This window comes from Dendropsophus ebraccatus, chromosome 1 (genome assembly GCF_027789765.1).
Source record: "Dendropsophus ebraccatus isolate aDenEbr1 chromosome 1, aDenEbr1.pat, whole genome shotgun sequence".
Taxonomy (NCBI): Eukaryota; Metazoa; Chordata; class Amphibia; order Anura; family Hylidae; genus Dendropsophus; species Dendropsophus ebraccatus.
The window spans coordinates 228,553,745-228,569,585 of NC_091454.1; the positions used below are offsets into that span (position 1 = coordinate 228,553,745).

At 47.7% G+C, this 15,841-nt stretch overlaps 1 protein-coding gene across 1 annotated transcript; it reads left to right on the forward strand.

Moving 5' to 3' along the window:
- The first annotated feature begins 14,305 nt into the window (after positions 1 to 14,305).
- LOC138786319 (olfactory receptor 5AP2-like) lies at positions 14,306 to 15,241 on the forward strand. Its single transcript, XM_069963236.1, has one exon. It carries the CDS (start codon positions 14,306 to 14,308, stop codon positions 15,239 to 15,241), a length of 936 nt encoding a protein of 311 aa, XP_069819337.1.
- Positions 15,242 to 15,841: the final 600 nt, after the last annotated feature.

Here is a 15,841-nt window from a genome sequence, read left to right on the forward strand (position 1 = left end):
ATTAAAAACAGAGGTAGCATATGAACCACCCCAAAATTTAGCCTGACACAACATGTTGGTGAAGACAGAGTGACCAAGGTAGAAGCGGTAGCCAGTGAGCCTCCCAAAAATTAGGCCAGACATAGCATGGCAGTGAGCACACAGTGAACCATTAAAAGTGAGTGAGGAAGCAAGTGAGCCTCCCAAAAAATTGGAGTGAGGCTTGGGGCTGGGATTTATAGTGGACACAAACCTAGGGGCAAGGCCAGCTGTCAGTCACCATCAAGGGTACGCCTGATGCCGATCGACCGGGGGTGGTAAGGCCCTGCTCGCGGCTACACAAAAAAAAAAATAACACGGCTGGCTGGTTGCCGGGACACGATCAGCGGGCCCCCAACAACCAGTCCCGCTCCTCTGCAGAAGTAGTGACGTCAGAGCATGGCAGTGAGGGCACAGAGAACCATTAAATGTGAGTGAGGTAGCAAGTGAGCCTCCCAAAATTTAGGCCAGACACAGCATGGCGGAAGAAGACTTGGCTGTTGGCTGAGAATTGAAGGAGGAGGAGAGGAGATACCAAGAATCTTCATGTTTAGCTGCTTTCCCCGGGTGGACAGTTGAATTCAGGTGAAATCATGGCTTAGTTCACAGGCGGGTGCGCTTATCAGTGATGATGGCACCAGCTGCACTGAAGACCCGCTCTGACAACACGCTAGCGGCAGGGCAGCCCAGCACCTCCAAGGCGTAAAGCGCCAGTTCGGGCCACGTATCCAGTTTTGCAACCCAGTAGTTGTATGTAGCAGAGTTCTATTGCCAAATCGGTGTTGCCAAAAAAAAATTTTAACCCAAGGGTCACGGGAAAGAAAAGGCCATGATTAAGGAATTGTTATTCTGAAACGTGACAGCGCTATTTTAATTACTGTATGGATTTTTAAAGCTTATGGAATAAAGTTTTCTACGATTTTTTCACTGCATGGAGTTGTGGACTTCACTCCTTTGCATTCATTATCCAAGTGAAAGGCCTGGACTATTTCTCCACCTGCTTTGCACTTTCTGGGACCTGCTAATCCTACAGACACACAGTGAGCTGGTATAATCTGTTATTTTGGACATCAGGGGAAAGACAGCCTAACATAAAGTCAGCTATGTGGCCAGGGTCCCAACACGCAAGAACTCCCTCTCCTCAATAGGCTCAATTTCCTCCTCATCCTCCTCCTCCTCCTCTTCCTCCTCCACCACCAATTCACCCTCTTCAGGCCATACACGCTCAACAAGTAAGGATTGAACATGGGTACCCTCTTTAGTGGCGGCACCAGTCTGCTCCTCTTCCTCCTCTTCTTCATCCTCCTCATCCTCTACTCAGTGTTGAGAAACTGATGTCAGGGTGGTCTGGCGATCTAGCGGTGGCTGTTCTTCACCCATCTCCTGAAACGAAGGCAAAGTCTCAGACTTCAGGCTGAGCAGGGAGGTTTGAAGCAGACACAGCAGTGGGATGGTGAGGCTGATGATGGCGGCATCGCCACTGACCATCTGTATTGACTTCCCAAAGGGGCCCAGTACCTGACAGATAGCAGACATCCACGTCCACTCCTCATTGTAGATTTGAGGTAGCTGACTGACCTGACTACCGCTTCGCACCGAGGTTGACATCTGGCATTCCACAATGGCTCTGCATTGCTGTTAAACCCTGGCTACCAACTGGAAGGTGGAATTCCACCTCCTGGGCACGTCGCACAGCAGTCTGTAAGCCGGCAGTTGCAAGCGTCTTTGCACTGCTCTAAGGGTGGTAGCATCCGTGGTTGACTTGCGGAAATGCACACGGATGCGCCGCACCTTGGTGAGCAAGTCAGCCAAATTGGAGTAGGTCTTAAGGAACCGCTGCACCACTAGGTTGAACACATGGGCCAGGCATGGTACATGTGTGAGGCTGCCGAGTTGCAGAGCCGCCACCAGGTTTCGCCCGTTGTCACACACAACCATGCCTGGTTTGAGGCTCCGTGGCGCGAACCAAAGACCTGTCTGCGCCGTGATGCCCTGCAACAGCTCCTGGGCCGTGTGCCTCTTGTCACCTAAGCTCACACCGCCTGTTGCGCTTACCGTCCGCAGTGCTGATGCAGCTAGCGCTACAAAATGGAGGCGATGTGCTCGTGGAGGGTAATAGAGAGGAGGAGGAAGAAGAGGAGGAGAAAGAGGTGTACAACTCATGACAGACTGCAACCAAGGTAGGCCCCACAATCCTCGGGGTGGGCAGCACATGAGCGGAACCAGGGTCAGACTCTGTCCCAGCCTCCACCAAGTTGAAAACCTAACCCTCTAATATCCCCATATACTCTCACTGTCCCCCTCTAATATCCCTGTATACTCTCACTGTCCCCTCTAATATCCCTGTATCCTCTCAAAGTCCCCTCTAATATCCCTCTATACTCTCACTGTCCCCCTCTAATATCCCTGTATACTATCAATGTCCCCTCTAATATCCCCGTATACTCTCAATGTCCCCTCTAATATCCCTGTATCCTCTCAATGTCCCCTCTAATATCCCTCTATACTCTCAATGTCCCCTCTAATATCCCTGTATCCTCTCAATGTCCCCTCTAATATCCCTGTATACTCTCATTGTCCCCCTCTAATATCCCTGTATACTCTCACTGTCCCCTCCAATATCCCTGTATCCTCTCAATGTCCCCTCTAATATCCCCGTAAACTCTCAATGTCCCCTCTAATATCCCTGTATACTCTCATTGTCCCCCTCTAATATCCCTGTATACTCTCACTGTCCCCTCCAATATCCCTGTATCCTCTCAATGTCCCCTCTAATATCCCCGTAAACTCTCAATGTCCCCTCTAATATCTCTGTATACTTCCTTTATAACCATATAAAGTCCTTAAAGGAAATCTATCCGCACCCTAAACACACTGGTAGGTACGATGTGATGACTACTGTGACCCTAATTACATTGGGACTAGTTTGGTACACTGACAGCTGCCCAAAGCACCCGGTGCAGTGTTACTGTAGCCAGCTATTTACCAGGTTAATGGTGCGGTTACTGTACAAAAGTCTAGCTGGAAATGGTCTCCATAAGAGGCTTTAAAATGGTTGAGTCGTCTGGATTTCATGTCTTTTACATTGATGTTGGTATTTTACTCATAATACATGGATGGTGACTGCACTGGACCTTCTCTAGATGACCACCCCTATAAGAAGATAACCACCCATATAAGAAAATGACCACCCCTATGAGAAGATTACCACCCCTATAAGAAGATGACCACCCCTATAAGAAGATGACCACCCCTATGAGAAGACTACCACCCCTATAAGAAAATGACCACCCCTATGAGAAGACCACCCCTATGAAAATTTGACCACCCCAATGAGAAGACGAACACCCCTATAAAAAGATGACCACTCCTATGAAAAGATGATAACCCCTATGAGAAGAAGACCACCCCTATGAGAAGAGGACCACTCCTATAAAAAAATGACCACCCCCTATGAGAAGAAGACCACCCCTATGAGAAAATGACCACCCCTATGAAAAGATGACCACCCCTATAAGATGACCACCCCTATAAGAAGATGACCACCCCTATGAGAAGAAGACCACCGCTATGAGAAGATGACCACCCCTATGAGAAGACTACCACCCCCATAAGGAAGATGACCACCCCAATGAGAAGACTACCACCCCTATAAGAAGATGACCACCCCTATGAGAAGATGACCACCCCTATAAGAAGATGACCACCCCTATGAGAAGATGACCACCCCTATGAGATGACCACCTCTATGAGAAGACTACCACCCCTATGAGAAGATGACCACCCCTATGAGAAGATGACCACCCCTATGAGAAGATGACCACCCCTATGAGAAGATGACCACCCCTATGAGAAGACTACCAACCCTATAAGAAGATGACCACCCCAATGAGAAGACTACCACCCCTATAAGAAGATGACCACCCCTATGAGAAGATGACCACCCCTATAAGATGACCACCCCTATGAGAAGAAGACCACCGCTATGAGATGACCACCTCTATGAGAAGACTACCACCCCTATAAGAAGATGACCACCCCTATGAGAAGATGACCACCCCTATGAGAAGATGACCATCCCTTTGAGAAGATGACCACCCCTATGAGAAGATGACCACCCCTATGAGAAGATCACCTTTTTACCTAGACTAGGTGTTTGGTAACCAATTTGGTCATCCATGCTTCTACTTTATGAGGACCATGTTTAGTGGACATCTCCATAAGAGGCTTTAAAATGGTTGAGTCGTCTGGATTTCATGTCTTTTACATTGATGTTGGTATTTTACTCATAATACATGGATGGTCACTGGACCTTCTCTAGATGATCACCCCTATAAGAAGATAACCACCCATATAAGAAATTGACCACCCCTATGAGAAGACTACCACCCCTATAAGAAAATGACCACCTCTATGAGAAGACTACCACCCCTATAGGAAGATGACCACCCCTATAAGAAGATGACCACCCCTATAGGAAAATGACCATCCCTATGAGAAGATGACCACCCCTATGAGAAGATGACCACCCCTATGAGAAGATGACCACCCCTATGAGAAGATCACCTTTTTACCTAGACTAGGTGTTTGGTAACCAATTTAGTCATCCATGCTTCTACTTTATGAGGACCATGTTTAGTGGACATCTCAGAGTTTTCCAAGAAGGTCAACGTTTATGAGTCAATAAGATTCATGCTTTGGTATACCTGTCCCCGAAATGAAGGGGGGGGGGAGAGAGAAAAAACCATCTAATAGGTCTGCTTTAAGTAGAAAAAGATCACCTGGTCCATCTAGTCTGCCCTTAAAGTCCTCTAATGTTTGTAATATAAACTAATAGAATTGCCTTCAAGCGTTAATTAAAGGGGTTATCCAGCGCTACAAAAACATGGCCACTTTTCCACCTACTGTTGTCTCCAGTTCAGGTGCAGTTTGCAGTTAAGCTCCATTTACTTCAATGGAACTGAGTTTCAAAACCCCACCCAAACTGGAGACAACAGTAGGGGGAAAGTGGCCATGTTTTTGTAGCGCTGGATAACCCCTTTAAAGTTGTCTGCCACCTCTATCCACAGGTCACGTGTGGTGTGGTTGCTCAATCCCATTCACTTCCATTCCTGACGAGACTTAGGGGCCTATTCCACGGGAGCGATAATCGGCCTGATTCGACCGATTATTGCTTGGTGGAATAGAGAAAACGATCAGCCAATGATCGTGTCATCGGCTGATTGTTTATTTAGGGCCAAACCTAAAATCATCGGTCCCCCACCGCGCGTCGCTACGGTGGAATAGCGGTGCGTGGCGGGCGACCGACAATTTGAGAAGCAGCATACATCTCCTCTGGTCCGTCTTCCTCCCCGGGTCCCGCGGCACAGCATCAGCAGCTCTGGCGCGGCCTGACTGAGCTGTCAGACCGCTCAGCCAATCACAGGCCAGGACCGCCATGGCCAGAGATTGGCTGAGCGGTCTGACAGCTCAGACAGGCCGCACCGGAGTTGATGCTGCGCCGCGGGACCCGTGGAGGAAGACGGAGCCGAGAAGAAGTCCTGCCAGGTAATGTATGGTGCATGGGCTGCAAGTACATCAGTGACGATGTCCCTGCAGCCCTCGCTCAACGATCATCGGGCCGTGTAATAGGCAGATCGGCGCTTGTTTACATCGTTAATCAGGCCCTGCTTGGCCCGTGGAATAGGACCCTTAGAGTTAGGTTTCTTTTAGAAAGCGGACATCTCTCTTTAATTTTTCCCCATCCCTTAATAATTTTTGTGTCTTATGTTCAGATTGTGGTTTCTATGTTATATATCACAATGTTTATGTCACTACAGCCCTCTCCAACAGGACACAAGTGACAGTGTTTGTATTTTCTGGACTGACCGATGATAGAAGATTGGAAACGTTCCTCTTCATTTTATTTATTGTCATCTACTCTGTCACCATATGTGCAAACCTTGGATTGGTGGCTATTGTCCACAATTCCGCGAACCTTCAGAAACCAATGTACTACTTCCTGAGTTACCTCTCTTTGGTGGACGTCTTCTACTCCTCTACCATAACACCGAAGATGTTGTCTGACTTTCTGTCCTTAAAGAAGACCATCTCCTATAAAGGTTGTACTCTTCAGTTCTTCTTTTATGCCGCTTTGGCCTCCATTGACTCCCTACTTCTTTCCTCCATGTCCTATGACCGCTATGTTGCCATCTGCCACCCGCTCCATTACGTCTCCATAATGACCAAGAAAAAATGTTTTCGTCTTGTTCTTCTTTGCTTCTCCATTGGTTTCTTACAGTCCTCGGTACAGACCAGTTGCACCTTCAGTCTTCAATTCTGTGGGTCCAACCTCATCGACCACTTCTACTGTGATGCTCCTGTGATACTTAGATTGTCCTGCTCGGATACAGTCACTTGTGATTTGGTCACCATCTTCATTGTCAGTGCCATGGCCATGGGTCCCTTAATGACTATCCTCCTGTCATATCTCCTGATCATCTTCTCTTTATCACGTATGCAGTCAGCAGAAGGCAGGAGGAAAGCCTTCAGCACCTGCTCCTCACATCTCATATGTATCCATATTTTCCACCTACTTGCATCCTCCTTCCAGGGTCTTCACTATACAAGACAAGGTGGCTTCTGTCTTCTATACGGCAGTGACACCAATGCTGAACCCCCTTATATACAGTCTGAGGAACCAAGATGTGAAAAGGACCATCATACCATCACTTCAGAAGCAGCTGAAGCTTTGTGCTATGTGTAGACAACGCCATTAAAGGGGTGTTCCTGATTATTGATGGCCTGTCCTGAGGATAAAACAGGATGAAACATCAGATTATGGGGGTTTGACTCCTGTTAACCCTAAAAATCAACTGACTGATTAGGCCCCCCTAGAAATATGTGCCCCAAAACAATACCTGTCAATTTGATGCAGAAAAATAAAAATACAATAAATAAAAGTATATATGAAATAAAAAAAATTATGATGACATTTGGTTCTGAAGAGGTTGTGATGTCAAGAAAGGATTTAATAATGACATAGACTATGACTAGATGACCCACTATATTATATGATAGAACACCCGATTGATTGAATTCCTGCTTATTTACACACTGTACTGTATGTACATGCAGTCAACTCATTCCGGACTTCACATCATTTACATCGTTGTTCCATCACCGACAGTCCACAGGTCGTCTCCTGACCCTTCACCGACATTACCTATGTAGTTTCCTGACCCTTCACCGATATTACATCTGTAGTCTCCTGACCCTTCACCGACATTATATATGTAGTCTCCTGACCCTTCACCGACATTATATATGTAGTCTCCTGACCCTTCACCGACATTACACCTGTAGTCTCCTGACCCTTCACCGACATTACACCTGTAGTCTCCTGACCCTTCACCGACATTATATATGTAGTCTCCTGACCCTTCACCGATATTACATCTGTAGTTCCCTGACCCTTCACCGACATTATATATGTAGTCTCCTGACCCTTCACCGATATTACATCTGTAGTCTCCTGACCCTTCACCGACATTACATCTGTAGTCTCCTGACCCTTCACCGACATTACACCTGTAGTCTCCTGACCCTTCACCGACATTATATATGTAGTCTCCTGACCCTTCACCGACATTATATATGTAATCTCCTGACCCTTCACCGACATTACATCTGTAGTCTCCTGACCCTTCACCGACATTACATCTGTAGTCTCCGGACCCTTCACCGACATTACATCTGTAGTCTCCGGACCCTTCACCGACATTACACCTGTAGTCTCCTGACCCTTCACCGACATTACACCTGTAGTTCCCTGACCCTTCACCGACATTACATCTGTAGTCTCCTGACCCTTCACCGACATTACACCTGCAGTTCCCTGACCCTTCACCGACATTACATCTGTAGTCTCCTGACCCTTCACCGACATTACACCTGTAGTCTCCTGACCCTTCACCGACATTACACCTGTAGTCTCCTGACCCTTCACCGACGTTACATCTGTAGTCTCCTGACCCTTCACCGACATTACATCTGTAGTCTCCTGAACCTTCACCGACATTACACCTGTAGTCTCCGGACCCTTCACCGACATTACACCTGCAGTTCCCGGACCCTTCACCAACAGTCCACATGTACAGTAGTTTCCTGACCCTTAAAATGACATTACACAGTGCGCTCACTCAGTAATAATACCCACACAGTACTCTGACTCAGTAATGATACACCGACAGTGCACTCACCCAGTAATGATACCCCCAAAGTACGCTCACTCAGTAATGATACCTCCGCAGTGCACTCACTCAGTAACGGTGCTCCCACAGTGCAATCACTCAGTAATGATACCCACAAAGTACTGTTTAATCTGTTGGCGCTATGCAAATAAATATATATTATTATTATTATTATTATTATTACAGTGCCCTCACTCAGTAATAATACCCCCCACAGTGCGCTCACTCAGCAATAATACCCACATAGTGCACTCAATCCGTAATGATACCCCACAGTGCGCTCACTCAGCAATAATACCCACACAGTGCACTCACTCCGTAATGATACCCCACAGTGCACTCACTCAGTAATGATAGACCCACAGTGCACTCACTTAGTAGTAATACCCCCACAATGCGCTCACTCAGTAATGATACCCCCACAATGCCCTCACTCAGTAATGATACCCCCACAATGCGCTCACTCAGTAATGATACCCCCACAGTGCCCTCACTCAGTAATGATACCCCCACAATGCGCTCACTCAGTAATGATACCCCCGCAGTGCGCTTACTCAGTGATGATATCCCCACAGTGCGCTTACTCAGTGATGATACCCTCGCAGTATGCTCACTCAGTAATAATACCCACACAGTGTGCTCACTTAGTAATGGCGCCCCAACAGTGCAATCACTCAGTAATGATACCCCACAGTTCACTCACTCAGTAATTATACCCCCCACAGTGCGCTCACTCAGTAATTATACCCCCCACAGTGCACTCACTCAGTAATAACACCCCCACAGTGCCCTCACTCAGTAATGATAGCCCCACAGTGCCCTCACTCAGTAATGATACCCCCACAGTGCACTCACTCATTAATGATACCCCCACAATGGGCTTACTCAGTAATGATACCCCTGCAGTATGCTCACTCACTAATAATAACCCCACAGTGCACTCACTCAGTAATGATACCCACACAGTGCACTCACTCAGTAATGATACCCCCGCAATGCGTTCACTGAGTAATGATACCCCCACCGTGCCCTCACTCAGTAATGATGCCCCTGCAGTATGCTCACTCACTAATAATAACCCCACAGTGCACTCACTCAGTAATGATACCCACACAGTGCACTCACTCAGTAATGATACCACCGCAATGCGTTCACTGAGTAATGATACCCACACAGTGCCCTTATTCAGTCACGATACCCCCACAGTGCCCTCACTCAGTAATGATAGCCCCACAGTGCACTCACTCAGTAATGATACCCCCACAGTGTGCTCACTCAGTTATGATACCCCCACAGTGCCCTCACTCAGTAATTATACCCCCCCCCCCCCCACAGTGCACTCTCTCAGTAATGGTGCCCCCACAGTGCCCTCACTCAGTAATAATACCCCCACAGTGCCCTCACTCGGTAATGATACCCCCACAGTGCCTTCACTCAGTAATGGTGCCCCCACAGTGCGCTCACTCAGTAATGATACCCCCACAGTACCCTCACTCAGTAATGATACCCCCACAGTGCGCTCACTCAGTAATGATACCCCCACAGGGCCCTCACTCAGTAATGATACCCCCACAGTGCGCTCACTCAGTAATGATACCCCCACAGGGCCCTCACTCAGTAATGATACCCCCACAATGCACTTAGTAATGATACCCACACAGTGCCCTCACTCAGTAATGATACCCCCACAGTGCCCTCACTCAGTAATGATACCCACACAGTGCACTCACTCAGTAGTAATACCCCCACACTGCCCTCACTTAGTAATGATACCCCCACCGTGCGCTTACTCAGTAATGATGCCCCTGCAGTATGCTCACTCACTAATGATAACCCACAGTGCACTCACTCAGTAATGATGCCCCCACAGTGCACTCACTCAGTAATGATACCCCCACAGTGCCCTCACTCAGTAATGATACCCCCACAGTGCCCTCATTCAGTAATGATACCCCCACAATGTGTTCACTCTGTAATGATACCCCAACAGTGCGCTTACTCATTAATGATACCCCCACAGTGCACTCACTCAGTAATGATACCCCCACAGTGCACTCACTCAGTAATGATTCACCCACAGTGCGCTGACTCAGTAATAATACCCCCACAGTGCCCTCACTCAGTAATGATTCACCCACAGTGCGCTGACTCAGTAATGATACCCCCACAGTGCACTCACTTAGTAATGTTACCCCCACAGTGCCCTCACTCAGTAATGATTCCCCCACAGTGCGCTCACTCAGTAATGATTCCCCCACAGTGCGCTCACTCAGTAATGATACTCCTACAGTGCGCTCATTCAGTAATTATACCCCCACAGTGCGCTCACTCAGTAATGATTCCCCCACAGTGCGCTGACTCAGTAATGATACCCCCACAGTGCCCTCACTCAGTAATGTTACCCCCACAGTGTGCTCACTCAGTAATGATACTCCCACAGTGCCCTCACTCAGTAATGTTACCCCCACAGTGCGCTCACTCAGTAATGATACTCCCACAGTGCACTCACTCAGTAATGGCGCACCCACAGTACGCTCACTCAGTAATGGTACCCACACAGTGCGCTCACTCAGTAATGGTACCCTACAGTGCGCTCACTCAGTAATGATATCCCCACAGTGCACTCACTCAGTAATGATACACCCACAGTGCCCTCACTCAGTAATGTTACCCCCACAGTGCGCTCACTCAGTAATGATACTCCCACAGTGCACTCACTCAGTAATGGCGCCCCCACAGTACGCTCACTCAGTAATGGTGCCCACACAGTGCGCTCACTCAGTAATGGTACCCTACAGTGCGCTCACTCAGTAATGATATCCCCACAGTGCACTCACTCAGTAATGATAGACCCACAGTGCACTCACTCAGTAATGGTACACCCACAGTGCGCTCACTCAGTAATGATATCACCACAGTGCGCTCACTCAGTAATGGCGCCCCCACAGTACACTCACTCAGTAATGGTACCCACACAGTGCACTCACTCAGTAATGGTACACCCACAGTGCGCTCACTCAGTAATGATATCCCCACAGTGCCCTCACCCAGTAATGATAGCCCCACAGTGCCCTCACTCAGTAATGGTACCCCCACAGTGCGCTCACTCAGTAATGATATCCCCACAGTGCACTTACTCAGTAATGATACCCCCACAGTGCACTCACTCAGTAATGGTGCCCCCACAGTACCCTCACTCAGTAATGATACCCCCACAGTGCACTTACTCAGTAATGATACCCCCACAGTGCACTCACTCAGTAATGGTGCCCCCACAGTACCCTCACTCAGTAATGATACCCCCACAGTGCACTTACTCAGTAATGATACCCCCACAGTACCCTCACTCAGTAATGATACCCCCACAGTGCACTCACTCAGTAATGGTGCCCCCACAGTGCCCTCACTCAGTAATGATATCCCCACAGTGCGCTCACTCAGTAATGGTACCCCACAGTGCCCTCACTCAGTAATGATACCCCCACAGTGCCCTCACTCAGTAATGATACCCCCACAGTACCCTCACTCAGTAATTATACCCCCCACAGTGCGCTCACTCAGTAATGATACCCCCAGAGTACCCTCACTCAGTAATGGTGCCCCCACAGTGCACTTACTCAGTAATGATACCCCCATAGGGTGCTCCACAAGCCTTACAGTACTTATAGTGCCCCGCTGCTGAGTGACATCCATCATAAAGATGAGCGAATTTCCCGAAGTTCGGCTTCATATGAACCTGAGCTATCGGCTTCTTACTGCTGCTGTCCGCCCGCTCCGTGAACAGGGTGGATACAGCCGGAGGACCGTCTGAAAAACTGGGATACAGCCATAGCCATAGGCTGTATCCCAGTTTTCCAGGCGGTCCTCCGGCTGTATCCACCCTGTTCACGGAGGCTTCAGACAGCGGCAGTCAGAAGAACTTCGGGAAATTCGCTCATCTCTAATCCACCAATGGTCAGCCTCTCATTCATCTCCCACAATGTGAACAGGCTTCATCTTACATCAACAAGTGCTGACTCCATAGACACCGCACACATGTGACTTACAAAATTGCCTATTAATGCCAGGAAAGCGGCCATGTATCCAGCAGTGTATCCTTCCCTTGTTCTGTCATCCCGGTCACCCTCCTCCAACCAGCTACCATCTGAATGATGACACATCCCCACTGTCAGGCAATGTGACAGCACAGAGTACTATTCCTCCCCTACCTCAGGGGTATACACACAGGGTACTGGACCAAATAGAAACACCTAGGGCATAACTACCACCATAGCAGCCGTAGAAGCCATAGCAGCTGCTAGGGGGCCCATTCCTCCAATACACTGGGCCTCCTGAGCTGTCATCATATTACCAAGGGAAATGTTAACATGGGGGACACTATCTGCAGGGGGTACACCAGGGTAGATGCCTTCCATGGGGGCGGGTCCACTATCTATAGGGGGTATACCAGGGGAGATGCCTTCCATGGGGGACACTATCTACAGGGGGGATTCCAGGGAGGTGCCTACCATGAGGGACACTATGGAAGATGTCTGTCATGGGCGGGGCACTATCTATAGGGGGGAAACCAGGGGAGATGCCTACCATGGGGGACAGTATCTACAGGGGGGATTCCAGGGAGGGGCCTACCATGAGGGACACTAGGGAAGATGTCTGTCATGGGCGGGGAACTATCTATAGGGGGGAAACCAGGGGAGATGCCAACCATGGGGGACAGTATCTACAGGGGGGAAACCAGGGGAGATGCCTACCATGGGGGACACTATCTACACGGGGGACACTAGGGGAGATGCCTACCATGGGGGACACTATCTACACGGGGGACACTAGGGGAGATGCCTATCATGTGGGACACTAGGGGAGATGCCTATCATGGGGAACACTATCTACATAGGGGACATTAGGGGTGATGCCTACCATAGGGGGCACTATCTACAGGGGGGATACCAGGCAGATGCCTAATATATGATATCTACTGGGTAGAGGGCTAACAAACAGGTGGGATTGGGGGGATTGGGCAAGGAGGTGGGGCCCAATCAAAAGTTTGCTGTGAGGCCCGGCCCTTTCTACTTATGCCCCTGAGGAACACAGCACACAGTAATGATGGCCATCAACAGCTGGTCTTTAAGAATATATGGAGGTCGGGGCTAGAAATACAATAAAGTAAAAGTTTAAGAAGTTTTTCTCAGTTTTGCTTCAGAAAGAAGAAACTACAATCCCAGAGAAATGTAATCCCTAAAGGAGCTGGGTAATTATAGGAGAGGAGCGCCGGTGTGACATCTACAGGGAATCCTCCCCCGGGGGTAAGAGCCTAATATAAGAAAGATGAGGAGGAAACGGGGGGAGACGCCATCCATGGATGGACAGGAAGTTGCACCCAGGTACGGGATATGGTATACAGTATATACATTACTACTCCTATACCCTGCATCTGCGGCCATATAATAAGCCATGACTTGTTATTGTAAGTATTATTATTAGTATTATTATTATCATTATTAGTAGTAGTATTATTGCAGTCATCATTGTTTTAGCTGACGGAGCTGTACGGGGGCATCATTTCATTTTTGTCATTTTACATAAACTATAATTGAAGAATTGAAAAGAATTTTTTGTTTCCTACTGTTCCTGAGGGTCTGCGCAGTTGCAGCTCGGTTTATATGCCTTTTTATTTTATACTATATCTAAAAGAAAATCTGATGTGCATGGCCAGGTTCTGACCCCAGTTATTCTTCTTTTCTTTCTGTGGAGACGCTATTTTACTGCATTTTGGAATAAATGTTTTCGAGTTGGATTTAGATCTTTTTTTTTTAATATTCACTCTGTTCAAAGTTCGGAGACTTCTACCCCCACGGAGATACCAAATACGTTTATATTTTTATTAGTATGACTTTTTTGTCCTAACTCTGTCCAAGGGTCCAGACAAACCAGAAGACAAACCTCCAGTCCTAATGTGAATGGTCGGTACCAGCTTCCCATCTCCTGACCACGTTGACCTATTTTGTCATCTCTTGGGCTCTTGACGTGGTATCGGTCCAGCTGGATCAAGAAACTTCATGGACATCCCTAACCGGACACAGGTCACAGAGTTTGTGTTTTCAGGACTGACTGATGATGAGACCCTCATCCCCCTCCTGTTCACAATCTTCTTTCACCTTTATATTATGACCATCATGGCAAACATTGGTTTACTAACTGCTGTCCAAACCAAATCAAGCCTCCAGACCCCGATGTACTTCTTCCTGAGATACCTCTCTCTGGTGGACGTCTTCTATTGTTCTGCCATAAGCCCTAAGATGCTTGTGGACCTCATATCTAAGAGGAAGGCTATCTCATTTGCAGGTTGTGCTCTCCAGTTTTTCTTCTATGCTTCCCTGGTGGCCACTGAGTCTCTTCTCCTTTCCACCATGTCCTATGACCGCTATGTTGCCATCTGTTACCCTCTCCGTTATACATCTATAATGACTAAGAAGAAATGTCAACATCTTGTTTCTGTTGCCTTAGGTATTGGTTTCTTCCAGTCATTGGTACAGACCAGCTGCACCTTCACTCTACAGTTCTGTGGGTCAAACCTGATCGACCACTTCTACTGTGATGTCCTCCCAGTTCTTAAACTGTCCTGCTCGGATAATTCCACGTGTGACCTGGTCACTGTATGCATTGTAAGTATTCTGGGCATAGGCCCATTGATGGCTATTCTACTTTCATACCTGAGAATCGTACTTGCAGTTTCACACATAAACTCGACGGTGGGGAGAAGGAAAGCCTTCAGTACCTGCTCCTCACACCTCATGTGCGTCTCCGTCTTCTATGGATCTATATTTTTTACCTACTTGCGCCCTCCTTCCAATGTCTTTACCTTACAAGACAAGGTGGCTGCTGTCTTCTATACAGCAGTGACACCAATGCTGAACCCCCTTATATACAGTCTGAGGAACCAAGACGTGAAACGGATCATTATACAATCGCTCCGGAAACAGATAAAGACATGAAGATGATGTTCTACACCTAAAATCAGATGAATACCCCTGCAGTATGGCTCTTCTGGTTCATCCAGTTCTTCTAAGCCCATTATCAGAATGGATCCAGTTGAGACTTATGTCAATATTAATATATAAAGGTTGTGATCACACTTCAAACCCCTAGTTATTAGGCAGTGAGTGGTACCTCAGGGGTTCTAGGTGGAATGTTCAGTTCAGTGTACTACTGCAGCTTGTAGTGTTATGTCATCCCGGGATCTCAACACATACCCATTAAAGGTATAGTCCTTGTGTCCCTGCAGTGTAGTGGTGCAGAGCAAGAAATCCACAGTCCCAGATGAACTTATATAGGTTTGGGAAACTTGCTTAGAAGTAACAAGGGTTGAAATAGTCCATCAGGTTCAACCTACAGAAACCCCACTGGGTTGATCCAGAGGAAGGCAAAAACTCCCTGGATTCCTGGATCAACGTATCACCAGAAATCTAATGTACATAAGTTATAATATAATATTTATTGAGAAAATCATCCAGGCCTCCCTTGTACTTATATAATGAATCAGCCATGGCAACATCATGTGGTAGAGAGTTCCATAGCCTCACTGCTCTTACAGT